Source organism: Solenopsis invicta, chromosome 3, assembly GCF_016802725.1.
Source record: "Solenopsis invicta isolate M01_SB chromosome 3, UNIL_Sinv_3.0, whole genome shotgun sequence".
In the NCBI taxonomy this organism is placed as follows: Eukaryota; Metazoa; Arthropoda; class Insecta; order Hymenoptera; family Formicidae; genus Solenopsis; species Solenopsis invicta.
In genome coordinates, this window is record NC_052666.1 from 2989353 (window position 1) to 3015899 (window position 26547).

At 36.5% G+C, this 26547-nt stretch overlaps 3 protein-coding genes across 3 annotated transcripts; all 3 read right to left on the reverse strand.

The window, feature by feature from the left end:
* Nucleotides 1-13037: 13037 nt before the first annotated feature.
* LOC120357154 (ATP-binding cassette sub-family G member 4-like) lies at nucleotides 13038-14578 on the reverse strand (the record flags this gene model as incomplete). The annotated part of the gene is made up of 2 exons (XM_039446976.1): nucleotides 13038-14226; nucleotides 14465-14578. Coding segments are annotated over 2 exons (285 nt in total), but the record flags the coding sequence as incomplete, so codon positions are not given.
* Nucleotides 14579-15017: 439 nt separating this feature from the next.
* Nucleotides 15018-23824, reverse strand: LOC120357146 (ATP-binding cassette sub-family G member 1-like). The gene is made up of 5 exons (XM_039446961.1): nucleotides 23667-23824; nucleotides 23036-23346; nucleotides 22604-22777; nucleotides 17857-18030; nucleotides 15018-15278 (listed from the first exon to the last, which is right to left on the reverse strand). The coding sequence occupies exons 1-5, from the start codon at nucleotides 23713-23715 to the stop codon at nucleotides 15207-15209; spliced, it is 780 nt and encodes a 259-aa protein (XP_039302895.1). The 5' UTR covers nucleotides 23716-23824; the 3' UTR covers nucleotides 15018-15206.
* Nucleotides 23825-24832: 1008 nt separating this feature from the next.
* Nucleotides 24833-25579, reverse strand: LOC120357134 (secreted RxLR effector protein 161-like). Its single transcript, XM_039446885.1, has one exon. It carries the CDS (start codon nucleotides 25577-25579, stop codon nucleotides 24833-24835), a length of 747 nt encoding a protein of 248 aa, XP_039302819.1.
* Nucleotides 25580-26547: the final 968 nt, after the last annotated feature.

Consider the following 26547-nt stretch of genomic DNA (forward strand, 5'->3'; position numbering starts at 1 on the left):
TACCACATAGGTTAGCATAGAAAAATTTTTCTGTTAAAATACGCAAATAGTACCACTTGGGTAAATACTACTTGGGTTAGGAATAGGAAGATTTTTCAATGAAAATGCAGAAATAGAATCACTTAGGTTTTGTATAGAATTAAAGAGAGTACCACATGGGTTAGCATAGAAAAATTTCTCTGTTAAAATACAGAAATAGTACCAAACGATATACATGCATCACATCACATGAGATGGGCATGACGTGCATAATGCATTATATATCCTCGTTTAACGTTAGTTAGTTGAAAAACAACAAGGATAAATGATGCATCGCATGTTATGTTATGCGTGAATCGCATGTTATGTTATGCATGAAAAGGAACGCACCCATAATCACATAAAACGGCTATAATGAGCACCACTCCGTGTCGAAAACATATACAAGTTTCTCTTAGCGACGATCGGCAAAAAGAATGTCGTCTGTCCCGCAAACCGAGATATATTGCCGATTCAGTTCAGGTTACGGGTTAGGAAAGCCATGATATCACGACAATCATTGTCGCGACACTCGCGGCCATCGTGATGCATCACATGGTTGTATGCGGGCTGATATAGTGTAGAGTCCCTAGAAGTAGAGAGTCTGGACATCTGCCCCTAAAGCTGCGTTCAGATTCCTCACCCGGGTGTACTATGATGTTGTTTTATCTTTGTATAGAATAATGTCTGGGTGCACCTTGGTGGAGAATCTGAACGCATCCTAAAATGTCGGTGATGAATATGTCAGTGTATGTACATATATGTATACATATGTATACCTTATGTGTGTGTATGTTTATCATTGTGTGCACATAAACGTGTTGTATGCTGTTATCGCATTGGCTAAAGAGGATTAAATAAGGATCCGTATTGGTGCTGCCATTTTAGGTGCAGTCCAATCACGTGGAACCCCGAAATTTCCAGACTCTCCACTTCTAGGGACTTTAATATAGTGTAGTAACGAGCACCACTCGTTACTCGTGTCGAAAAAATGTACTGGACAAGATTCGCTTGGCGACGATAATAATAATGACGTATCTTAAATGTAAATCGTCGAGATTTGGACTTTGCGTCGCGATATCTCCGCTCGTAGGGCACGGAGAGAAAAAATAAAAACACTTTTATTATGCAATTTTCCCCAAGCTATCGATTGAGACTACTCGGAACTTGATCGGTTCAGCCGTTACTGAGATCTGATAATCTCATTATGCTTGAACTCGCTGACTCGCATAAAAGAGGCGCTGGTCTTTCTCGCTGACGCTGATGATGACGCTAACGCTGATGATGAAAAAAAAAAAAAAAAATACCGCGAGACGCGACCGCGCCTCCTGATATAGAACGTCTAAGTCCAGGTGAAAGTGTAGACAAAAATCAGACAGAGTCAGGAATGGACTTTAAGGGAAATTGCTCTACTATTTCTTCAATGGAGTTTTGAAGCCCATTGAAGTAGTAATATCGCGGGCGACGAGGAAGGAGCTCAACTTCTTCCAGGAACTCCACACTGGATGTGAAGCACGCTGGAGAAGGAAAGGGGCTTGATGTAGGACGGTCGAAAAGAATAGGAGAGTAGGAAATACTAGACATAGATTCTGGAGGAGAATCGGGGGCTATTTTATACGTGATTAAGAAGAAGATTGAGACGACGGGGGAACTCCTTCCGACTCGGGTCGGAACTCCTGAGGAGTTCCAGGATCCTCAGGAGAAATGGGAGAAAGAGGTTTGAGATCTTGCAAATCTTCTGATTCCTCAGGAACGAGGTGTTTCTCTTGAGGAGCGGTCTCCTGCTCCAAGTGGTCGCGCCTTCTTGGAGGTACTCTTCGTACGCCTGATCGAGGAGTATCTGCGCTTGTCTGACTCGCTCGCGGCGAAGACGTCTCGCGGTCCGGCGACCGATCGTGGAACGTTTCCCGTAGTTGACCACTATCAACCGCATTCAATTGTTAATAGTAATCCCGAAGGAGCCAGAGAAAGAAGAATGGAAAACTTACTTGTTAACAGACGAAAGAAAGAGACTGCAGAATTCTGTGGGGTTGAAGGTGCTTAACGAAGCGCAGGCTGTTGGCTCCAAGGAGTGCTTAAGCTGTCAATTGGTGGTGCTCGGAGGTTTTATATATAAAGTTCTTGAGCACAAATCGAGCACAATTCTAAAAATATTCGCACAGCTTCTAAACTTGTTAGATGATGATGCAAAACAAATGTGAATGAACGTGAATGTGAATGCGAGTACAAATGCGAATGCAAACGCGAATGTCAGAGACGCTCGGCAGTTGCATTTTATAGGGTTTAAAAAAAGGGCGTGGAGATGATCAAGTGGATGAGATGGATACTTGATTGGATGAAACTTTTTGAGATTTCTCTAATCTTTCATAAATTATTTGCTGTTGAAATTTTGGGTTTGCTCGTTGGGTATTTCACCAACGCTCACTACCAATCATCTTTTTGGGTGATCTCTCGTTGGTTAATTTTCCATCTTCTTCTGGGTTTTCTTAATTTTTAGAAGGACGGACAGGTGCGTCGTCCAATCGCTTAAGGGATTCGTTATCTATAATTTCCCCCTTTCTGGAACGTTTGATGCCGATTTTTTGTATCGTGTTCGTTTATTTAGTACTCATTTTTCATATAAATCTTCTTTCGGCTTGTGATGATACGTGCGTTTAAACGAACGAAGCCGGAGTTATAGATTTTATAGTTATATAGTTTCCGACGGCGTCGCAACTCAATGTTATCGTTTGCTGTCGCCAGGCTTAAATATCATTTCTGTTTTTCCTTTTCGTTCCGGCTTTGTCCTTATGAATTACTGTTAGGGTGAGCAAATATTGCTCGTAATTTTGTCATTGCACGATTTCCTCTTTGTGCTTCTATTTAGCCGATTTATTACTCCGGACGCGATATTTGAGCCTGATATCTTTCAATTTTTTTTCTAATAATAAACAAGGGACAGCGTTATTGTAAAGAGCAAAATTGTGGGGGCCTTTGGATGCGATGATTAAGTGTTATAAATCTTAAGAACAATTTCTTCACTTTGTTTCGTTTTTGTATTTTACACGAGGGATGCGAAAAGAGAAATCGTGGAATCCTCCGGATGTAACAGTAAGAATGTTAATATTTATATATACTCAATCTTCTAAGATTTTACATCTTTTGCTTTTCCATATGAAATCACTGAATTTAAATGTGTTGCTAAGACTTGATATTGTTTTTCTAAATTATAATGTGCGTTTATGATGATCAATTTTACTTAAGCAATTTCTGCATGTTTTTCTATGTAACATATTAGAATTTCAATTTGTTGCATAGTAGCCCTTCCTCGTTGGCAAATTCTTTTCTTTTTTTCTAAAAAAATATTATGATAATGTAGTCGTAAAATGAGCGAAGCGAGTTATTAAAATACGTCTTTATTTATGCGTTACAAAAGAAAAGGCAGTTCACGCCATAGCGTGATTGAGTAGATGCGTGTGTGATAAAGAATGAGTGTTAAGGCGGCGCGTAATATGCGCGAACGCTGCTCGGTTGCCGGGAACGATAAGGTGCAAGATTTGACAGCGCAAATCTTTTCACATTAAATATACATCCATTAAATACACACATATACGCACACGCGCACACACACATAAACGCGCGCGAGAAGTGGTTGATTAGATCGGAGCTTTTCAAGATCGAGTTTGTACGAACGGATTATGTAAGTTCCTTTAAGAATAAGAGAAGAGGATACGAAAAAGGAAAGATTCCGGTCTTAACTTCAAGCTTCTTAAACACCAGCTAATATTTATATATTCCAAGCAACAATTGCGTAAGAAAGTTATACCCTATAATCAGAAAGTACCGGGAATTTTTTATTTAAAAGTACCGCGCATGCGGGAACCGGTTTATTTTTTTTTCCTATGTTGGTACGACCTTAAGACGCACATCTGTCAGGTTTTAGTGCCATCCGATCATTAGTGTCTGCCTGGCGTTTGTTTACATCAGTCAACTTTTTTCATTTTGCCGCAATTTACCATGAATAATTTTGTTGAACAAAGAGTTTGTTTGAAATTTTGTGTTGCGAACGAAATTTCGTGTGCCAATGCACTGAAAATGTTGCATAAAGCATTTTGCGAATCTGCTCTATCAAAAACAAGAGCATACGAGTGGTATAAAGACTTTAAAAGTGGTCGTACAGTGGTGGAAGATTTCCCTCGTTCCGGACGTCCATCGACGTCGAACACCGATGAAAACGTGAAGAAAGTGAAAGAAATGGTGCTTGAAAATCGTCATACCAGCTTAAGAGAGATGTCTAGTGAACTTGGCATTGCATATGGAACGGCACAGCATATTGTGGTTGATGTTTTGGGTATAGATTCTTGGATTTTGCATGATGATAACGCACCATCGCGCCGAGCCCGAATTGTACTGAATTATTTGACCAAACATCAAGTAAATACCATCAAGCAAGCACCGTATTCACCTGATATGGCCCTGTGCGACTTTTTTTTGTTCCCCAAGTTGAAGTTGCCACTTTGTGGAAAGAGATTTCAGTCGATCGAGGAGATCAAAGAGAATGCGACGAGGGAACTAAAGGCCATCCCTTCGTCGGCCTACCAGGGATGCGTGGAGGACTGGGTCAAGCGTTGGCACATGTGTGTTGCTTCAGATGGATCATATTTTGAAGGAGATAAAATTAATTTGCCTGAAATTTAACTCTATTTTGTTTTATTTAAAAATTCCCGGTACTTTCTGATCATAGGGTATGCGCATCGCACACATCTTATGAGAGTTTTTGTTTTAAATCTTTACAATTAAAATAATTTTTTATATATAAATTCAAATGCTTCATCCTCAAATTTACGAAAAAAATATGACATGAATCAAAAAACTTTTTTAATTATTTGGAGAAATTTAGAAATTTGAAAAGTACAGTTTGCTGGTTATATTTGTATACCGATTCGAATGTTTGAAAAACTATGCAACAAAAATTTCCATAAAATGCAATTATGTCAAATCCAGCTCAATATAGAAATGCAAAAAATTGATATACGTTTCTGTAATTAGCGAAATATTATATCGTTAGGTGTTAAACTTAATTCCTGCCGCTCGCTACTAGAGGGTGCTGGCTGGCGAGTTTCGACAATGAAGTCATATGTGTTTTGTAATTTAGACATCGCTGAAAGTGATTCAATCATCATAGATTAGATTTCTCGACGCCAAAGACATTTTCCAATCGACTGAAAATAAATCACGATAAGCTGTTTTTCCGACATGTGCTTCTTCACTACTTTGACCTCAAGAAAACCACAGCTGAAGCGCATCGCTTATTATCCGAAGTGTATGGTAATAAAACTCTATCGGAAAGAACATGTAGAGTTTAGTTTGAACACTTCTGAAACGGTAATTTTGATGTGAGAGACAAAGAACGTCCAGGACAGCCGAAAAAATTTGAAGATGTCAAGCTGCAAGAATTGCTCGATGAGAATCCAGCCCAAACGCTTTTAGAGTTGTCGGAACAGTTAAATGTTACTCCAATAGCCGTCTCAAAACGCTTGCATGCCATGGGAAAAATTCATAAGAAAGGGAAACGGGCTACCACATGAAATGTCAAAAAATGCTATTTTGAATCGTTTGACTATTGCAACTTCTTTGTTTGTCAGGCAAAGAAAAAAGAGTTTTTTGTAGCGCATCGTGACTGGCGATGAAAAATGGATTTATTTTGATAATCCCAAGCAGAAAAAATCATGAGTGGACCCCGGCCAACTATCCGCTTCAACGCCGAAGAGGAATATTCACGGGCATAAGACCTTGCTATGCGTTTGGTGGGACCAGAAAGTTGTGCTGTACACACTCTTGGGTCCAAACAGAACCGTTACAGCTGATTGCTACCAGCCAATTGAGTGACGTATTGATGCAAAAAAAATCATCTGTAGTCAACAATCGATGCAAAGTTGTTTTGTTGCATGATAACGCTCGACCGCATATCGCGAAAAGCGTGAAGCAGGTACTTGCCAGCTTGAATGGAAAGTTCTGCCGCACCCAGCCTACTCTTCAGACCTGGCGTCGGATTATCATCTCTTGCGATCGATGCAACACGCACTTACGGACACACACTGCTCCGGTTACAACAAAGTTCAAAAATGGGTGGATGAATGGTTCCCCTCGAAAGACACCGCGTTCTACCATCGTGGGATTGCCTTGTTGCCGGAGAGGTGGGAAAAAAATAATAGAAAATGAAGAAAATTACTTTGATTAAGGCATTCATTCATCTTTCCTTCGAAACAAATCGATTTTATAGACAAAAAAACGGCAGGAATTAAGTTACCTTCAATTTAGCTTTTATATATTTGTATTGTTCAAAACGAGAGATGACTGGAATTATTTTTAAGAATATTTGAAAATCATATTTCTTCGTACTTAGACACAAAAAAGTGTTGTGATTACTTTTAGAATTTCTATCTTTTCTTGTTTTGAATAATTATTTTCTCTTCGGAATAAAGAGAAATATAAAAAATGCTAACAGATTAACAAGTCGTCTTCGTGTTTTGATATATCGTTAATGCCAATATTTCGTGAACATTTTAGATCATTACTCTCAAGGGCGACTCGAGAATCATTTGGCATTTTTTAAGAAAAATCTGTAAAATCCTTAAAAATTTAATTAAAAAGTACTATTACATAAACAAAGATTTAATTTCTTTCATCTACATTGCTTGAAATTGAGAAACTTATTGTTACACGTTTGATCCGTGATTTGAAAGTGACGAAAGTGACATCTTTGGTTGTACTTACTATAAAATATCATTGAACAATCTGTAAAAGAATAAATAGAATTTTGGAGTTCACGCGTTGCTCGATTTCACACTATTAACTATCGTTTCAGTAACATTGCAATACTTTTTTTTTAAAAAGGGATTATTCGCATTAATTGTTGCAAGATCACGAATCTACACTGTGATTATTTTCATTTTCAATTTCTCCTAATCTACTTAAAATCGACTGTTAACCGATTATTTCTAGGCTAAGTTTTGTTGACTGTTTTTTAACTTCGTGTGTAAGTTGACTCAGGGCCAATTATTTTGAGGGAAATTAAAAGTCACCTTTTTATGTTCAACTTGTACTTGACTTATATCATTAACTTTTTGCATTATTACAATACGCCCCGTCGGAGCGCACAATCACTAAGCAGTCACTAAGGACCACTGTCAGAGACAGAAAGTCACGTGACTAGGCGTTCTCCGTAAAAATAATGCCAGACAGTGCATCATAATCAATGAACTCGCATGAAAGTTGACTCTCTCTTGTATTAGAGTGAGCGGGAGCTCTCTCTCTCTCTCTCTCTCTCTCTCAAGAGGGCCTCTATACAAGTGAACAAAGGCAATGACGTAGCCAACAAAGCGAGCTCTCTCAGGATCTTTATATTTTTCCTAGAGAGAACTCCTCAGAACCTCTGCAGTTAATTCCAGAGTCAACGAATTTTTATCCTGGCTTTAGAATTTTTATATTTTGCCGCATACATGTTCACGGGATCGTTTACTGGTCCCTACATTCAACCGATTCCCCAAGAATCCGCGGATTCCAGAGTAACTCTCTTCCCATGAACAAAAGAGGTTAACACAAAAAAAATCAGTAATAAATACAGATGACGTTAAATTGACTAAAAATCAACGTATAGTTGTCTGAGCAGTAAATTGATCATGTAAGTCAACTAAAAGTTGCGCATAAAAAAGGTTATTTAAAAATAACTGAATTGGTCGGCTGAAAACCGATGATGATCAAAACATTTGTTAGTCAACCATAAGTCGATATTTAGTTTGATTTTTAATTTGATTTGAACTTTAGACTTCTTCTGCCTAATAATCAACTAACAGTCGATTTCGTTGATTGGATAATTATGTTTTGTTCCGCACGCTATGTAACAATAAAATGTTTGAAAAGAACTTCAAAGTGCGTTTAATCTATGATTTGTTGTATATACATATAAGATACATTTGTAAAAAGAAGTTTTGAATTTAAATTTAATGTATAATTTACATTATATGTATTCAAGAAAAAATTACGTATTATCCATCGAAGTTTCTTTTGACTTTATAATCAACATGTTCATAGATCCGCAGACTTTTTTTCTCAACATTTCTACAGTGAATGAAATGACATTATCAACTCTTTCGCGCTTGTCAGGAGCCAATGGCCTACGAAATAATAAACATAGTAGGAATTATTTTACGTTAATGCAATTTTCATAATTGTAATAGGTTGTCTCAAAAGTTCTTTCCGCTTTTTTAATAGAAATTAATTGTGCAAAACTTTATAAATGACCCAATTTATTGAATTAAACGTTTAAAAACTAAAACGAGCAAACTTCAAACATCAACAAAAAACCTACTTTGCACCTAGTCTTTTGTTGTTTTGCAATGCTGAGCAACGCACAAATTATTGTATGAAAAAAACTTTTGGGACAATCTAACATTTCGTACGCATACAAAAATTTGAAAAAGTTGAGTATGTCAAAAGCTTGTTAACTGTGACGTTATATTTAAAGAGCGCACGATCGCATTACCGGCATTACATATAGTTGGATATGCAAGACAGAAGAATGAGGCTATCTATACATGCATTACACTCGTCATCTTCTATGAGGAAGATTCCGGAGGTACTAGATGATACTTGGACAAAATAGCTACTTGGATGAATAAGCTGATTAAAGTGAGCTTTTCTTGGCTGCAAGATGTGCTAAAGACTACTACTAGCTTCTTAATTAAAGAAAACCGTTATGATCACTGAAATTTGTAACGCATACATTTTTTACACCGACCGACTACAAGAGTACTTTCAGACTTTTCCATCACAAGAAAGACACAAGAAGGAAGACCAGTTTGTTCTACTTATACTTGTGACAACTTGTACCTGTTCGTGAACAACATCACTCTTTCGATAAAGTAATCACTCGCCCAAGTCACCAATCAAATGAATGCGCTTCGCAGACAACAAGCATGTAATCACTGAAAAAAAGTCCAGTGAAGTATGGTTCCAAATTTAACAGCGACTAAAATTATCCTGCTCTGCGAATATACGGAAGTTTGCGATCAACATAAAAAAGACACTACTTTATTACTTATCATTTCGTTTCGTTTAGTTTTACATTTAGTTTTATATTTAGTTTTACAATCATTTTACTTCACACGTTCACTTACATTAATGGCGAAGGTACATTAGTTCGTAGAAAAAAAAAAACATGTGCGTAATATCTCTTATTTAATTTACTACCATACAAAGCGCAACTATTGTTTAGGCGTGGAAGATGTCGTGATACATCATAATACGTATATACACTATAATATATCGCATTTCCATTAACAATGGATGAGACTAGTGTTAATGGTCAAAACAAGAGAAAACTGTAATTATATTTAAGAACATTTAATAATCATATTTTATTCTTTTTTTTACATAATAAATCTTTATTTTTTCCTTTTTTTGTAATCCATATCTCTCGTTTTGACCGTTCAACAGCTATTATTTTATTGAAACAAAGAGAATTGTTATATAGAATTTTCTTTATTTTTCTAGATTACTAGAAAAATTTTAAATCTATTACTGCGTCTTTGTTAAGAAATAGAATATTACCGAATAATTTAGAAAATAAATTCGAATAAATTAGAAAAATAAAAGAACAAACTTTCGAAGTTTGCTACTTTATAGTATAGTATCGCGTCAGCAATGTCAGATATGAGCTAAAAAAAAATTTATCTTCAACATCAAAAAATTTTTTACTCCGCTCTGTAAGTGTAATAATTAAAACATCAAGAAAAGAGATGAAAATCTTTTGATCAACGATTCGCTATATTTGCAGTTCTGTATGATAAAGTTTTCAAATTTAAGTTTAAAGTTTTGCATTGTCCACGAACATGTATTGTGTGTGTTGTGTACGACAAATAACGAAAAAAAACTCTCATATAACTTTCAAATAACATTTTCATGTCAGTGAACAATATGAAATAATGAAATGCTAATCAGTCATGTCATGAGATGCCAGCTGGCATTAGGAAGCTCAAAGTTTTATGAAATCATATCATAGAATTTATTTAAAAAAAAAAAGTTCTTACAATTATGAAAATCTGTTGGAGAAGGGGTTGGATCCCGAGAACACGCTAAGGGCTCTGCAAAGGGGTCAAAAATAGAACGAGGTGACCCTGGTGATTGTTTAAAATTGATTTCTACGTGAGGTCCAGGGGAGTAAGAGGGGGAAAGATAGCGACAGGAGGAAAAAGAGAATGATTCGGAGGACAGATTTGGGACTGGTGGAGATAAATCAGTCAATTCGTCGGAAGTTCTTAAATTAGTTAGAGCGCTAGGCGAAACAGAATTTTCTCCTCGCACGTTGCTTAATTTTTCGGAGAGCGCCAAGCTTCCGGACCTTCTTGTTTCGACGACACCGACAATTCTTAATGGCTCTTCGAGACTTACTCGATTCAGGGACTCGATTACGCACTAGAATGAATTTAAAATTAAGGCGTTCTCTTTTTGTAATAAAGGAAAATAAAATCTAGATCGTAATTACTTGAAAGGAAGAAAAAAGAAAGAGTTGTAATTATAAAAAGCAAAGGAATTCTTTGTTTCCGATGGAAGCAAAGAAGGTTGCTTCGAACGAGAGTTTGATTGTATCCAGCAGGAATTAAAAAGTAGTTGCGGATTCAATCAAAAGAGAGTTCGATTGTATCCAGCAGGAAGTAAAAGAGAGCTGCGGATTCAATCGAAAGAAAGTTCAATTGTATCCTGCAGGAAGTAAAAGAGAGTTGCGGATTCAATCGAAAGAGAGTTCAATTGTATCCTGCAGAAAGTAAAAAGAGTAATAAAGGGAGGCAAGAAAGGGTAGTGAAATAATACTGGGTATATAAATATTTTGAAAAATATGATAAAAATCTTACTAGAGAGAGAAGGTAGTCTTATGGAGAACAAAAATAATGGATAGCTAAGACTTATTGTTGGTTAAAATTTATGAAGGTGTGAATGATTTGATGTTTGTCGGAGCGGATTCAGCTTACAACGGCGGACAGCTGATCAACGGTAACCACTCAGATTGTTCGGAAGTATGTTTCATATTGTCACATTTCAATATTATTTCTGAAGTTCTTTAAAATAAAAGTACTTCAAAGATAATATTTAAATTCAAAGGATTAAAAGTATTAAAAAGTTGTGATAAAAATTGTGTGGATATTAAATATACTTAGTATTTCAGTCTTGAGGCTTTCGTGGCCATTGCTATTGTTAACCGAGAGGGTTTCCGGATGGATGCCACGTGCGTGTTGGGCACTTTGCCGACGTTTCACAAACATTGCAGCTTGCATCATCAGGGCTGAGAGCTCCGATATTGAGCTCCCTTCGGTTGTGGTGGTCCTTATATATCCCCGTTGCTCCTGGTGGGGGTTGGGATGGGGAGTTTGACTTGGTCAGCCAATCGGAGCGTTTTAATTGACTGGCCGGTCGATTAAAAAACCCGGGAGAACGGTATGCCAAATAGGATTTACTTGAAAGCCTTTGTCGCGGTTGAGGTTGTCAGGATGTTTCAAGATTCCCAGACCTTCTCGATATTTTCTGGCAAAATAGCCTTGTGACGGGGCCAACATGGTAGACTTATCATACTGCACGGCATGTCCAGTCTCCATCCAATGTTCCGCCAAGGCTGATTGTGAAAAGTGGCTGTATTTGGCACACCTCTGGTGTTCTTTGATCCGTGTACTGATCTTTCTCCCGGTTTCTCCTATGTACACTTCCGCAGGCGCAAGGTATCTTGTACACACCTGGTGTTTCCAGGCTTGGTCTTTGATCTTTGGGGTTAGGGAGTAATTGAGCAATTTTCTTTTGGGGTTTGAAGATTACTCTTATGTTATGCTTACTCAAAATTCTGCCTATGCGCTCTGTTGTTCCTTGAAGGTACGGAAGGACAGCCGTCATTTTTCTTTCTCTTTCTTCATCTAGATTTTCGGTATCGTTGGGACTGGAGATTTTGTTCTTCAATCTCTTAGTTATCTGATTAATGTTCTCGCTGTTGTACCCATCCCTAGTCAAGGTCTGATTAAGATGTTGTAACTCCTCATCCAGGAACGTTAGTTCAGAAACTGTGAGAGCTCTGTATACCAATGAGCTGATAACTGAATTCTTTTGTGAAGGATGGTGATGGGAGGTTGCGTGAAGATATCGGTCATTGTGGGTTGGTTTTCGGTAAACCCACGAATTTACTCGAATAATATAGTGTAATGAATTTTGTTTGGTACTTACTTTATGACTCAGCCATGGTACCATCGGCTATGTGGACGTGTCGGCTTTGTGTCTTCACGCGATGCTTGTTCAACTCGGTTTAGTTCTTGAGACTAGCACCGCCAAACACATTGTAGCAGTTCGTTTTATTGGTTTAACGAGTCGACGGAGAAGACCGCCTGACCAGCCTGACTGCAAGACGCCACGTTCTTAGATGGTGCGCGTTGTTTCACTAATGACTAATGACTAAGCACATCGCACATTATTTCGGTGGTAGGACTACAGTGATGCTAGAGATGCCCCGTACATGCGCATGCGCGTTGGTTTACAAGTTTTTATGAACAATAATTATATTGGTCTAAGTTATGCTATATAATTACATTATATGCATAGAATGTTTCTAAAAACCTACATTAATATTTGTTATATAACGCGGCAAATGATAGAAAGAACATGAAATAACATTTGTTTCCATAGTTCTTTTATGTAAAATTTAATAAAAACTCAATGAGTTACATAAACCAATAATTATTGATAATCTATATTTATTGATTTACGTCTTGTGTATATATTGAATGTAACTTAAGTTGGACAGATCACCAAACTATTTTTTTTACAGAATTTTGTAATACATGTATTACAAATTTGAAAAAATTTTCACACAAGATTACATAATTACTTATAAATTGTTGACATGACACATGAGGAAAACTTTTATAAAAAATTATAATAAAAGTTTCTCCAGGGAAAGCTGTGCATACTCCTATTACGTCCAGGGTTGAAGAAGGGTCGGTAAGATACGTGGGGAGAAGGGAGGGACGTAACAACTTGAGAACGTGCACAGAAGGCACGACAGGCCGCGTCGACAACCCGGGGTATATGGGTCAGTGGGACCACAGCGGGGGCCCAACGACAAATACCCGGGGCGTTTCGCGTCCCTTGGTCCTGTTTTGAGGCAGCAATTTTAATTGCTTTACCTCGGGATCGGATTTAGTGCTTGACTTAATAGAGCGAGGGATAGTGAGTCAGGTTGAAAAATTAGGATAGATTAATCGTTATACATAATTTATTCTAATGAATAATGATAAAGAATACAATGTCGACTTACTGGGCAATTTAACATTTTATTCTTATGATTATTTATTTAAATGAACAGATTGAATTAGCGTTGGTTTCCCCCTTTTACATATATATATATATATATATATATATATATATATATATATATATATATATATATATCGTTAAATTAAAAAGGGAAACCTAAATTGGACTCAAATTGTTTAATACAGAGTAGATTTGTAGTACTAAGTGGTGAATGTTGTTTAATTAATAAGGAGTTTAACTATACCATTTAAATTAACAATTATAATGTGCGATACAATTAAGTTGAGCTTACAACAAATAATACAATAATACTATTGTCTTATAATAGTTACCATTTACAAATCTTTCTAGAAATATACGTGTATGTATACGTGTATGTGTGCCTATGTTGGGACTTCATTTAATACTGCAGTGTTGGGTCGGAAGTGATTTAGAAATATTAATTTGGGGATTAAATAATATTTCGGATATATATGAGGGAGATACACGGGGACTGATGCATCGAGGGGAGACTGAGAAAGGAAGGCACGGACCGCTTCGAGGTCAAATTCGTCGGGGCCAATGGAGAACGCGCCAGGAGGGAGTGGGACAGAAGAGATCGGAAGCAAAGAGAGAATTGACTCTAGTGATTGAAGAGGACCAGGGGCAAAATAACAACGTGGTGGAGGTGGAGGTAGCTCCTCTACGAACTCTACACTAAGCGCGGGGCTAGGTGAACGAAGGCACAGTGCCAAAAGCTGTGCCTATAAATATCCCGAACGTTTGTCCAAGAATCACAGTTAACAGACAAATGCTCCACACCTGTATAATTCTATTAAATACCATTGGCTGCCCTGTCATGTAATATGATATTAACAAGAAAGATGATGTGCAAAGTATCTAAAAGTCAAACAAACTTTTACCTAATTTGTAAAAACAATGACATTTTTGAACTGACACTATAATGGGTTCACTTTTTTCAGCTGAATTTTTTGTGTCATATGTTTTCTTTCTAACAAGAAAAAGAAGAAACATAAAATTCAGCTGGAAAGTACTTTATATTTAGACTAAACTTTATGTTTAAACAAAATAATTAGCGACAAAATTGTAATGCTGTGCATTACAATTTGAAACATACTTGCACCGGAATATCCGTTAACACTTTTACGCTGTAGTAGGCTTTAAAAGAGTACCAATTATTTAAATGTTCCTGTAGAAATACATTCGCTTCCGTGGGAACTACAATGAGATATATTTAAAATGTTACAATTATAATTTATGAACTTCAAAACTGATTTCTTCTTATTTTAAATAAGATAAATTGAAAATATTGCTATTGAGATTGTATTTTTCTCGGTTTTTTTTTAAATTACCAGACTGTAGTAATGTTTAATGTAATTATTCATCACGACAGATCTTATGTAAATTTTCTAACTCTTCATCTTTCTGTTCAGTTATCACCTCGAGAACTGCAATCAAAGAAGTACAATTAATACCGCAATTGTTCTTTGTCGTTAATAAAGAGTAATAATTTTATATTTTTTAAAATTAATGACAAAATCTACCTTTTCATAACTTTAAAAAATTTGCAGTGCAAAAATTAATAAAAAAAATTAATTTTAAAATTATAAAGAGATGTGTGAGTGAAATGTATATAGATTTCTAAAATACTTTATATCAATTCACTTTTCTTAATTTTAGTTTTCTTATAATTTATTTATCAGAGAGTGGTACAAAAAACATTACCAAATTCGGCTATGTTGTGTAAAAGCTAGGACGCGTAAATCCGGCAATGTTGTACGTGCTCAAGATTTCGCTTTTTGGTCCGCAATACATACATTTTCCTCGATTAAGTACCATGATGTCATCGAAAAGCGAAATCATACGACCACTAGTATTGCACAAACTACAGCGCAATTTGCTTTCGTCATATTGTGCAATATGCTAATTAACTGTTTAACAGAAATTATATATTTCCATACAGTATATTAAAAACAATATTATAGGTAAAAGAAAATCATAACGTACAGCTTTTACAGACCAAAATTGCGTTTGGGGATAATGCAATTGATCAATCGATAAATTAAAAAACTTGCCCTACATTGTAACGTTACTGCCGTATAATTAGAATATTCTGCACTTGTACAACAGTGCTATCTAAAAGTTTTAAATTTGAATTTTGTATCGATTTCTTAATGCTATCTATCAGAACGCAGTAGAAATAAAAACCTTTGACATGTGTATGTATCAATGTGTATTAATGAGATTTCAATGGTGATTACGGCCAGACTTTTCGAAGTTTATTACTTATCTCTTGTCGCAACCATGAGGTATAGATGTGCACCAGAAAATGTGTTTGAACGACTTAAGGAGATATCTCCGTAAGCTTTTTGAAACAATTTGACAGTCTTCGAAATTGACAAATAAGTTTTGCAAGAAAATTATATGCCACACGTTGGGAGAGAGAGTGAGAGAGGGAGAGAGAGTGAGAGAGTTGTGCTTCCCTTGAAGTCCACGCCTGGGAGGACGGGTTCGGGGAATCGTTCTTTCTTTGGAAATTGGGAAAAAATGTTTCGATTTTTAGGGCAAAAAGTTGTCGAACTTGTATCTTCGTGGGAATTTTATTGTTAACTCGTGACTAAAAAAAGTTTTTCTTTTGCAGGTTTATTTTTATTTTAAGTGAGATACTCGTTGGAGTTTGTTTAATTTCAGTTTTGGGATTCGTGCGAAGTGAAGTTTTTTTTGTGAAGAATCTTCGAAACTTTGTGTTAAGAAGACCGCCTTGCCCCGGTTTTTTTGAATCGAGGTTTTTCCGAGGGCCTGAGGGCAAATGCCGAGGCGGGGACATAGGGAGCCCTTAAGGCGTTGGGTCCTCGAGAGTTAATTTCCCCCACTTGTCCGAAGAATGAAGGAAGAAGTGCTCAAAACTCAAGCTGAAGAGTAAGAACGAGCTACAGCGTAAGCAGGAAGATGACGTCTTGTGGACGAAGTCACGCAGCTCCGAAACCCTTTGCAGCAGCTAGGGGAAGAGCAAGAAGTCGTGAAGATTTTAGAAGTCCTTAGTTGGTTGTCGGGACGACAACCTAAAGAAAGGGGGCAGTGTTACGCCCGGTATAGGCGTGTATTATGTTATAAATGTCTTTTGTCTATCAGTGGCGATGTTCGTGTTGTTGAGGTCTGAAGCCTGGTTTTGGTGACAGACGTGTAGAATAAACGTTGGAGTTTTTCAAAGATTCTGCTTTATTATTTATCGCACGCGAGTGCCTTTTGTGTGAGAGCGCGCGAGAGTGTTTGTGTAACCGACGGACGTAACATTTTTGCCCAGCTTCACATTCATTTCTCACAGCGTACCGAGCAATATTTCTATTAGGTATAAGTTTTATTGCATTCCAGCATTAATTACGCAGTTACACAAAAAGTGTCATGTCCTTGAGATTAGACCCATGTTTTACTTTAGCTTTTAGATACGTGGATGACATTGTATTCTCAGAGCCGTAGCCACGAGAGCGCCAGAGGGTGCGCGGCTCTCTAACATTCTTTTGGCACCCTAAACTAGAATCCTATATAAAGAGAGAAGCGACATTGATGTCCGCAGCTCTGATTGGTAATCTGATTGATACTTGATTGGCTAAGCGAGCAGCCATATTGTGACCACAGCTGTTTGCAGAATGATACGAATGGTGTTTGATGACGTTAGAGCGGTCCCAAAATGGCGGTAGAGGACTCAATTGGATACTGAAGGTTGTGGTGCGGGTTCGATGTTGCTTCTCTTTTTATATAGGACTCTACTCTAAACAGAACAAATAACGACTAATGTACTTTAACACAATCTTTTGCTTTTTTACCGTTAAGAGTGTATTATTTTATTTGTGTATTTAAATACAATGGAGGACGTTTTTTTGTTTATACATAGATATAATACATTATTATTTTTGTAATTTTTATATTAATATATTTTGTTTTTAGTTATCTAAGAAAGTTTTAAATTGATATCTTAAAATATTATTTTGATTAAATTGTAAGCACTCTCTACTTTTTCTCAGGTACTCTCACAAAATTCGTTCTAGATACGATTGTGTGTACTTTCTACTACGTAGGTCAAGGATAAATATGATATTGAATGTTTTGTTTAATGTTTATCATCCAAGACTTAATTTCACGGTTAAGGTGGAAGAGGAAAAAATAAAATATCTAGATATAACTTTAATTAAGAAACACAATTTTATGATATACGATTGGTACCAAAAACCGATTTTTTCCTCTCGATATCCCAATTTTTATCGAAGCGGTTATTGTACTTTTAATAATTAATTGCCAATATATATACTAATTACACACAAACATCCAGTGTTGACTCTTACGGCATTAATTTATATTTTGATTTTAGATTGCATTATTAGGAAGAAGTAAATTCAGTCAAACATTTGAACCGCACTGTGTATAAAATTAAAAGCAGCTTATAACAATATCGATTATTTTGATAAAACGATCGTTATTGATTGATAGCAGCATTAATAATTTATATCATACTTGGTAAGACGCCGCACTGTCAAGACCGCTTGTTGGCTCATCTAATAAGAAAACTGATGACTTGGTGAACATTTGCACGCCGATAGACAATCTTCTTCGTTCGCCACCACTTAATTTCATTACTGACGTGTCCAAGCAATTTGACAACCAGAGATTTTCTGCGATATTGTTTACCTAACAGAAATATTTGATGCATTGTACATTTTATATTTATATATATATATATATATATATATATGTGTGTGAGTGTGTGTGCGTGTGTGTGCGCGCGCGCGCGTGTGTGCGTGTGTGTCGGTGCGTGTGTGTGTGTGTGTCTGTGTGTGTGTGTATACATACATACACACACATATATATATATATATATATATATATATATATATCGTTAAATTAAAAAGGGAATTGGACTCAAATTGTTTAATACAGAGTAGATTTGTAGTACTAAGAGGTGAATGTTGTTTAATTAATAAGGAGTTTAACTATACTATTTAAATTAGCAATTATAATGTGCGATACAATTAAGTTGAGCTTACAACAGATAATACAATAATACTATTTTTTATAATAGTTACCATTTACAAATCTTTCTAGAAATATACGTGTATGTATACGTGTATGTGTGCCTATGTTGGGACTTCATTTAATACGGCAGTGTTGGGGCGGAAGTGATTTAGAAATATTAATTTGGGGATTAAATAATATTTCGGATATATATGAGGGAGATACACGGGGACTGATGCATCGAGGGGAGACCGAGAAAGGAAGGCACGGACCGTTTCGAGGTCAAATTCTTCGGGGCCAATAGAGAACGCGCCAGGAGGGAGTGGGACAGAAGAGATCGGAAGCAAAGAGAGAATTGACTCTAGTGATTGAAGAGGACCAGGGGCAAAATAACAACGTGGGGGAGGTGGAGGTAGCTCCTCTACGAACTCTACACTAAGCGCGGGTCTAGGTGAACGAAGGCACAGTGCCAAAAGCTGTGCCTATAAATATCCCGAACGTTTGTCCAAGAATCACAGTTAACAGACAAATGCTCCACACCTGTATAATTCTATTAAATACCATTGGCTGCCCTGTCATGTAATATGATATTAACAAGAAAGATGATGTGCAAAGTATCTAAAAGTCAAACAAACTTTTACCTAATTTGTTAAAAACAATGACATTTTTGAACTGACACTATAATGGGTTCACTTTTTTCAGCTGAATTTTTTGTGTCATATGTTTTCTTTCTAACAAGAAAAAGAAGAAACATAAAATTCAGCTGGAAAGTACTTTATATTTAGACTAAACTTTATGTTTAAACAAAATAATTAGCGACAAAATTGTAATGCTGTGCATTACAATTTGAAACATACTTGCACCGGAATATCCGTTAACACTTTTACGCTGTAGTAGGCTTTAAAAGAGTACCAATTATTTAAATGTTCCTGTAGAAATACATTCGCTTCCGTGGGAACGACAATGAGATATATTTAAAATGTTACAATTATAATTTATGAACTTCAAAACTGATTTCTTCTTATTTTAAATAAGATAAATTGAAAATATTGCTATTGAGATTGTATTTTTCTCGGTTTTTTTTTAAATTATCAGACTGTAGTAATGTTTAATGTAATTATTCATCACGACAGATCTTATGTAAATTTTCTAACTCTTCATCTTTCTGTTCAGTTATCACCTCGAGAACTGCAATCAAAGAAGTACAATTAATACCGCAATTGTTCTTTGTCGTTAATAAAGAGTAATAATTTTATATTTTTTAAAATTAATGACAAAATCTACCTTTTCATAACTTTAAAAAATTTGCAGTGCAAAAATTAATAAAAAAAATTAATTTTAAAATTATAAAGAGATGTGTGAGTGAAATGTATATAGATTTCTAAAATACTTTATATCAATTCACTTTTCTTAATTTTAGTTTTCTTATAATTTATTTATCAGAGAGTGGTACAAAAAACATTACCAAATTCGGCTATGTTGTGTAAAAGCTAGGACGCGTAAATCCGGCAATGTTGTACGTGCTCAAGATTTCGCTTTTTGGTCCGCAATACATACATTTTCCTCGATTAAGTACCATGATGTCATCGAAAAGCGAAATCATACGACCACTAGTATTGCACAAACTACAGCGCAATTTGCTTTCGTCATATTGTGCAATATGCTAATTAACTGTTTAACAGAAATTATATATTTCCATACAGTATATTAAAAACAATATTATAGGTAAAAGAAAATCATAACGTACAGCTTTTACAGACCAAAATTGCGTTTGGGGATAATGCAATTGATCAATCGATAAATTAAAAAACTTGCCCTACATTGTAACGTTACTGCCGTATAATTAGAATATTCTGCACTTGTACAACAGTGCTATCTAAAAGTTTTAAATTTGAATTTTGTATCGATTTCTTAATGCTATCTATCAGAACGCAGTAGAAATAAAAACCTTTGACATGTGTATGTATCAATGTGTATTAATGAGATTTCAATGGTGATTACGGCCAGACTTTTCGAAGTTTATTACTTATCTCTTGTCGCAACCATGAGGTATAGATGTGCACCAGAAAATGTGTTTGAACGACTTAAGGAGATATCTCCGTAAGCTTTTTGAAACAATTTGACAGTCTTCGAAATTGACAAATAAGTTTTGCAAGAAAATTATATGCCACACGTTGGGAGAGAGAGTGAGAGAGGGAGAGAGAGTGAGAGAGTTGTGCTTCCCTTGAAGTCCACGCCTGGGAGGACGGGTTCGGGGAATCGTTCTTTCTTTGGAAATTGGGAAAAAATGTTTCGATTTTTAGGGCAAAAAGTTGTCGAACTTGTGTCTTCGTGGGAATTTTATTGTTAACTCGTGACTAAAAAAAGTTTTTCTTTTGCAGGTTTATTTTTATTTTAAGTGAGATACTCGTTGGAGTTTGTTTAATTTCAGTTTTGGGATTCGTGCGAAGTGAAGTTTTTTTTGTGAAGAATCTTCGAAACTTTGTGTTAAGAAGACCGCCTTGCCCCGGTTTTTTTGAATCGAGGTTTTTCCGAGGGCCTGAGGTCAAATGCCGAGACGGGGACATAGGGAGCCCTTAAGGCGTTGGGTCCTCGAGAGTTAATTTCCCCCACTTGTCCGAAGAATGAAGGAAGAAGTGCTCAAAACTCAAGCTGAAGAGTAAGAACGAGCTACAGCGTAAGCAGGAAGATGACGTCTTGTGGACGAAGTCACGCAGCTCCGAAACCCTTTGCAGCAGCTAGGGGAAGAGCAAGAAGTCGTGAAGATTTTAGAAGTCCTTAGTTGGTTGTCGGGACGACAACCTAAAGAAAGGGGGCAGTGTTACGCCCGGTATAGGCGTGTATTATATTATAAACGTCTTTTGTCTATCAGTGGCGATGTTAGTGTTGTTGAGGTCTGAAGCCTGGTTTTGGTGACAGACGTGTAGAATAAACGTTGGAGTTTTTCAAAGATTCTGCTTTATTATTTATCGCACGCGAGTGCCTTTTGTGTGAGAGCGCGCGAGAGTGTTTGTGTAACCGACGGACGTAACATTTTTGCCCAGCTTCACATTCATTTCTCACAGCGTACCGAGCAATATTTCTATTAGGTATAAGTTTTATTGCATTCCAGCATTAATTACGCAGTTACACAAAAAGTGTCATGTCCTTGAGATTAGATCCATGTTTTACTTTAGATTTTAGATACGTGGATGACATTGTATTCTCAGAGCCGTAGCCACGAGAGCGCCAGAGGGTGCGCGGCTCTCTAACATTCTTTTGGCACCCTAAACTAGAGTCCTATATAAAGAGAGAAGCGACATTGATGTCCGAAGCTCTGATTGGTAATCTGATTGATACTTAATTGGCTAAGCGAGCAGCCATATTGTGACCACAGCTGTTTGCAGAATGATACGAATGGTGTTTGATGACGTTAGAGCGGTCCCAAAATGGCGGTAGAGGACTCAATTGGATACTGAAGGTTGTGGTGCGGGTTCGATGTTGCTTCTCTCTTTATATAGGACTCTACTCTAAACAGAACAAATAACGACTAATGTACTTTAACACAATCTTTTGCTTTTTTACCGTTAAGAGTGTATTATTTTATTTGTGTATTTAAATACAATGGAGGACGTTTTTTTGTTTATACATAGATATAATACATTATTATTTTTGTAATTTTTATATTAATATATTTTGTTTTTAGTTATCTAAGAAAGTTTTAAATTGATATCTTAAAATATTATTTTGATTAAATTGTAAGCACTCTCTACTTTTTCTCAGGTACTCTCACAAAATTCGTTCTAGATACGATTGTGTGTACTTTCTACTACGTAGGTCAAGGATAAATATGATATTGAATGTTTTGTTTAATGTTTATCATCCAAGACTTAATTTCACGGTTAAGGTGGAAGAGGAAAAAATAAAATATCTAGATATAACTTTAATTAAGAAACACAATTTTATGATATACGATTGGTACCAAAAACCGATTTTTTCCTCTCGATATCCCAATTTTTATCGAAGCGTTTATTGTACTTTTAATAATTAATTGCCAATATATATACTAATTACACACAAACATCCAGTGTTGACTCTTACGGCATTAATTTATATTTTGATTTTAGATTGCATTATTAGGAAGAAGTAAATTCAGTCAAACATTTGAACCGCACTGTGTATAAAATTAAAAGCAGCTTATAACAATATCGATTATTTTGATAAAACGATCGTTATTGATTGATAGCAGCATTAATAATTTATATCATACTTGGTAAGACGCCGCACTGTCAAGACCGCTTGTTGGCTCATCTAATAAGAAAACTGATGACTTGGTGAACATTTGCACGCCGATAGACAATCTTCTCCGTTCGCCACCACTTAATTTCATTACTGACGTGTCCAAGCAATTTGACAACCAGAGATTTTCTGCGATATTGTTCACCTAACAGAAATATTTGATGCATTGTACATTTTATATATATATGTGTGTGTGTGAGTGTGTGTGCGTTTGCGTTTGCGCGCGAGCGTGCGCGCGCGTGCGCGCGTGTGCGTGTGTGCCGTTGTGTGTGTGTGTGTGTGTGTGTGTGTGTCTGTGTGTGCGTGTATACATACATACACACACACACACACACACACACACATATATATATATATATATATATGTAATTTGTACAATCGCACTTAAAATTTACATACTTACTATTGAATTAATCTCTTGTTTGTTCTGATTACCGTCGAGTTGTAATCGAGCCGCTATGTAGAGCGTTTCGCTTGTTGTGAGGAACGGCAATAAATCAAAGTGTTGCGGTACGTAACACACATGTTTACGGAACATTGCTCGATTCCACTTAACGTCGTTTATTGTGATAGTACCTTTAACATCTAGGGGTTGTTTTCCCGATATAATTTTCATCAAAGTAGTCTTTCCTGCACCGGAAGGACCAATTATTACTGTAAACTTCCCTGATTCAAAATGCCCCGTGACGTTATGTAAAATTGTTTTCTCAGCTCCTGCAGTAAACATTCATTAATTGATATTAACTATTTCTACGTAACAATGCGTACAACGCAACTTTTCTCTCGTGCATACGTATCGCATTTACGGCGAGTCTCGATAGCGCACATCTCGATAGCACACAAACCACTCACAATGGCAGATGCCTAGAGATTTTCCGTAGGTTGGGTCAGATAAGTCAAGATGATTGGTTGGTAGGCTATCGGGATGTGCGCTATCGGAACCCTCCCTCGTATTTACACATTTTAAGATCTACGTTTTCTTGTAAAACAATGGCGAAAGCTTTCTTAAATTAGTATGTGTAACACAAACTTGCCTTTGCGGTTGCGAACCAAATAGGAAAGATCGTTGAATTGGATATACATTTTTGATTTCCACTTCTCGGCTTCCAGCTGTTTTTTTTATTCTTGCAACTCGATCTTGCACTCATTGTCCAACATCCTCGCTGCGTTATTTTTAGTATTGCTTTCCGGCATCTTTCTGAGCATTTTGTAAAACAGTTAGTCAATATTTGATTAATTTAAATGTCAGTGTTTACAATCTCGTCCTACTTATTGTAAGTTGAAAGTAAAAATTGTCTTTCATCTTCACAAAACGTGTAAATGATTAAGTCTATCTGTAAAATGTATCGCATATGGAGCTGTCAGTTGCGACTGTCGAGTCCATACACTGAAAGAAACGATTTCTTTTAGTGTAGAACTCATGTTGCGATTGATTACAATCCTTAATGTATTTATCTTAATGTATTCATGTAATGTATGATCACAGGAAATTAACAATTATCACTGTGTAGAGTTTTTTGCATTGGAATAGTTAATTTGAATATTTTATTTTGAATCAGCTAATATGCAATAGATTGTCATCACACAGATAGAGCATTTAATGTATGAGGTGTACTTGCGAAACAAAAAGTTCATTCTACTTCGCTCTTTGGCTGTATGTTTACATGTTTTAAATTGCAAAAAAACGACGTTTCAAACAGCATAAACTTTCTCTATCGTTTTTGCATTCGTGAATAAAAAAAAATTATTTTAAAACAGTTTTTCTACTATAACAACTTCAGTATTTAGTTAGGTAAAACATGTATAAAACCTTTCTTATAGACCTTATTACAAACTTCATTTTTTGTTTGACACATATTGTAGTGGTTTGGTAGAAATAAGTAGAACGATTCTTCTAAGTATAACAACTTTATTGATAATACAACCAAGAGCACCGGCTTGAATCCTGCCCACCGCGGTACGCCATGCACGTGTGTCAGCGAAAGTGAAGAAGGGAAGGCTCTGAACGCACGATTCCCGGCTAGATGGTCAATCTCGCGCGTTCTGGAGATCATCTCTTGTAATGTGTCGCCCTCTGGGCCATAGATTATATTGGTGAACATAAGATCGGTTCGTCCACCAATCACAAAGTAACTATACTAACACTCTCCCCCTACGAATCGATCATCATTATGGTAAGCAATCTTCACTCACGAAGGCGTTAGGACAAGTACATTTGGTCGCAACACCATTCTAATTTTTCTTTCGATACGCTCTTCGTAAAACAGTCTGCTACCATATTATTCGTGTTAACATGTGATATAGCAATAATACCATTTTCAACCTCTTCGCGAACAAAGTAATACTTAAGGTTTACGTGACGCGTTTTCGTGGACGATTTCGCATTTTTGACCCACTGAATAGTCGCTTGATTATCGCAAAGTATCGGTGTCGGCTTGTCAACATATTCATTACAATGTAATTCGGTAAGCATACTCTGAATCCACATTATATCCTTAACCATTTCAGAAACAGCACATAATTCCACTTCACAAGTGGAATTACCTACAGTTCTCTGTTTCTTGCATCTCCATGAGATTAACGAATTGCCAATGAATAAGGCTCCCCCTGAGAAAGATCTAGCTTCTTCTGCGTTCCCCCAACTGGAATCAGAATATGCTTTGAGCATACCAAACTCACGATCATATCCCAATCGTCTATATTTACTACCACTTAAGTAGCGTAAAACTCTTTTCCCTATCATGTAATGTCGCTTAACCGGAGAATGATTATATTGTGAAAGATATGACGTTACGAATGCTATATCAGGCCTTGTCCTGTTCGCTAGGTATAATAATTCTCCAATTAACTCTTGATACTTGTGAGCGTCATAACTTTCATTTTCTTCTGCGTGTGTTCTGTCTTCGCCCGTTACAATCGGAGTACCTACATGTTTGCAGTCTGACATCCCGTATTTATTTAACAGTTTTTCTATATAACTACATTGACTTATATATATATTCCTTTAAGATCGCATTCCACTCGCATTCCCAAGAACTGCTTTGTTTGGGTAGTTTCAATTATCTCAAACTCCCTTTTCAATGAGTTGATAATTTTATCGCATGCTTCTGAGTTATCATCTATGGTAATGAAGTCATCAACATATGTACCTAATGCAAAGAAATATCCCTTATTGTGGTTACTAAATATACAACTTTCTGAAGCTAAAGGCTCAAGACCGTTCTTTGATAGTTTATCTTTCAATTTATTGTACCAATTACGTCCGGACTGCGGCAGTCCGTATAGACTCTTTTTTAATCTACAAACCTTTCCGCTCTCGAATCTATTAATAAAGCCAGGAGGTGGTTCCAAATAAACAGTCTCCTCTAATTCACCGTACAAGTACGCGGTCCTTACGTCGAAAAATCTAACGTTCAAATTTTTCTTAGCCGCTATTGCAATTAGGGCCCTCCAGGCATCTATACTAATTACGGGTGAATAAGATTCGTTATAGTCTCGATTCTTGACCTGGTTAAAGCCCGCTGCCACTAATCTGGCTTTATATTTAGTATTCTGATTTTCATCCTCTTTAACAGAAAATATCCATTTGCTTTTAACTATTTTCGTCCCTATCGGACGGTTACAAATGTCCCATACGTTATGTCTTTTTATGGAAGCTAACTCATTTTCCATGGCAGTTTCCCATTGTCTCCAATTTATGTCTTTCTGCGCCTCATCGTAATTATTTGGTACATGGATATTTCCTGCTAAATGAGCGTTATGAATATTAGATAATCTATCTGAACGTCTTACCCCTTCCTCTGTCAAACGGTTCTCGCGTTCTCTTAGGCATTCTTCTTTACGTCTTAAGGACTCAACTGCTGTGAGACCCGGTGGCCTCCCTCTTCTAATAGCCCCGATTTGCTCTACGTTTTC

Excerpts from the sequence above, each read along its gene's own strand:
- LOC120357146 (XM_039446961.1), bottom strand. The coding sequence starts at position 23,715 with ATGTATATCCAATTCAACGATCTTTCCTATTTGGTTCGCAACCGCAAA. Across the intron at positions 18,031-22,603 it reads ACAGTGCGGCGTCTTACCAA|GTAAACAATATCGCAGAAAA; the intron begins GTATGATATAAA and ends TATTTCTGTTAG. Across the intron at positions 15,279-17,856 it reads ACAGTGCGGCGTCTTACCAA|TTAATTAGCATATTGCACAA; the intron begins GTATGATATAAA and ends TCTGTTAAACAG.
- LOC120357134 (XM_039446885.1), bottom strand. The coding sequence starts at position 25,579 with ATGTCAGACTGCAAACATGTAGGTACTCCGATTGTAACGGGCGAAGAC.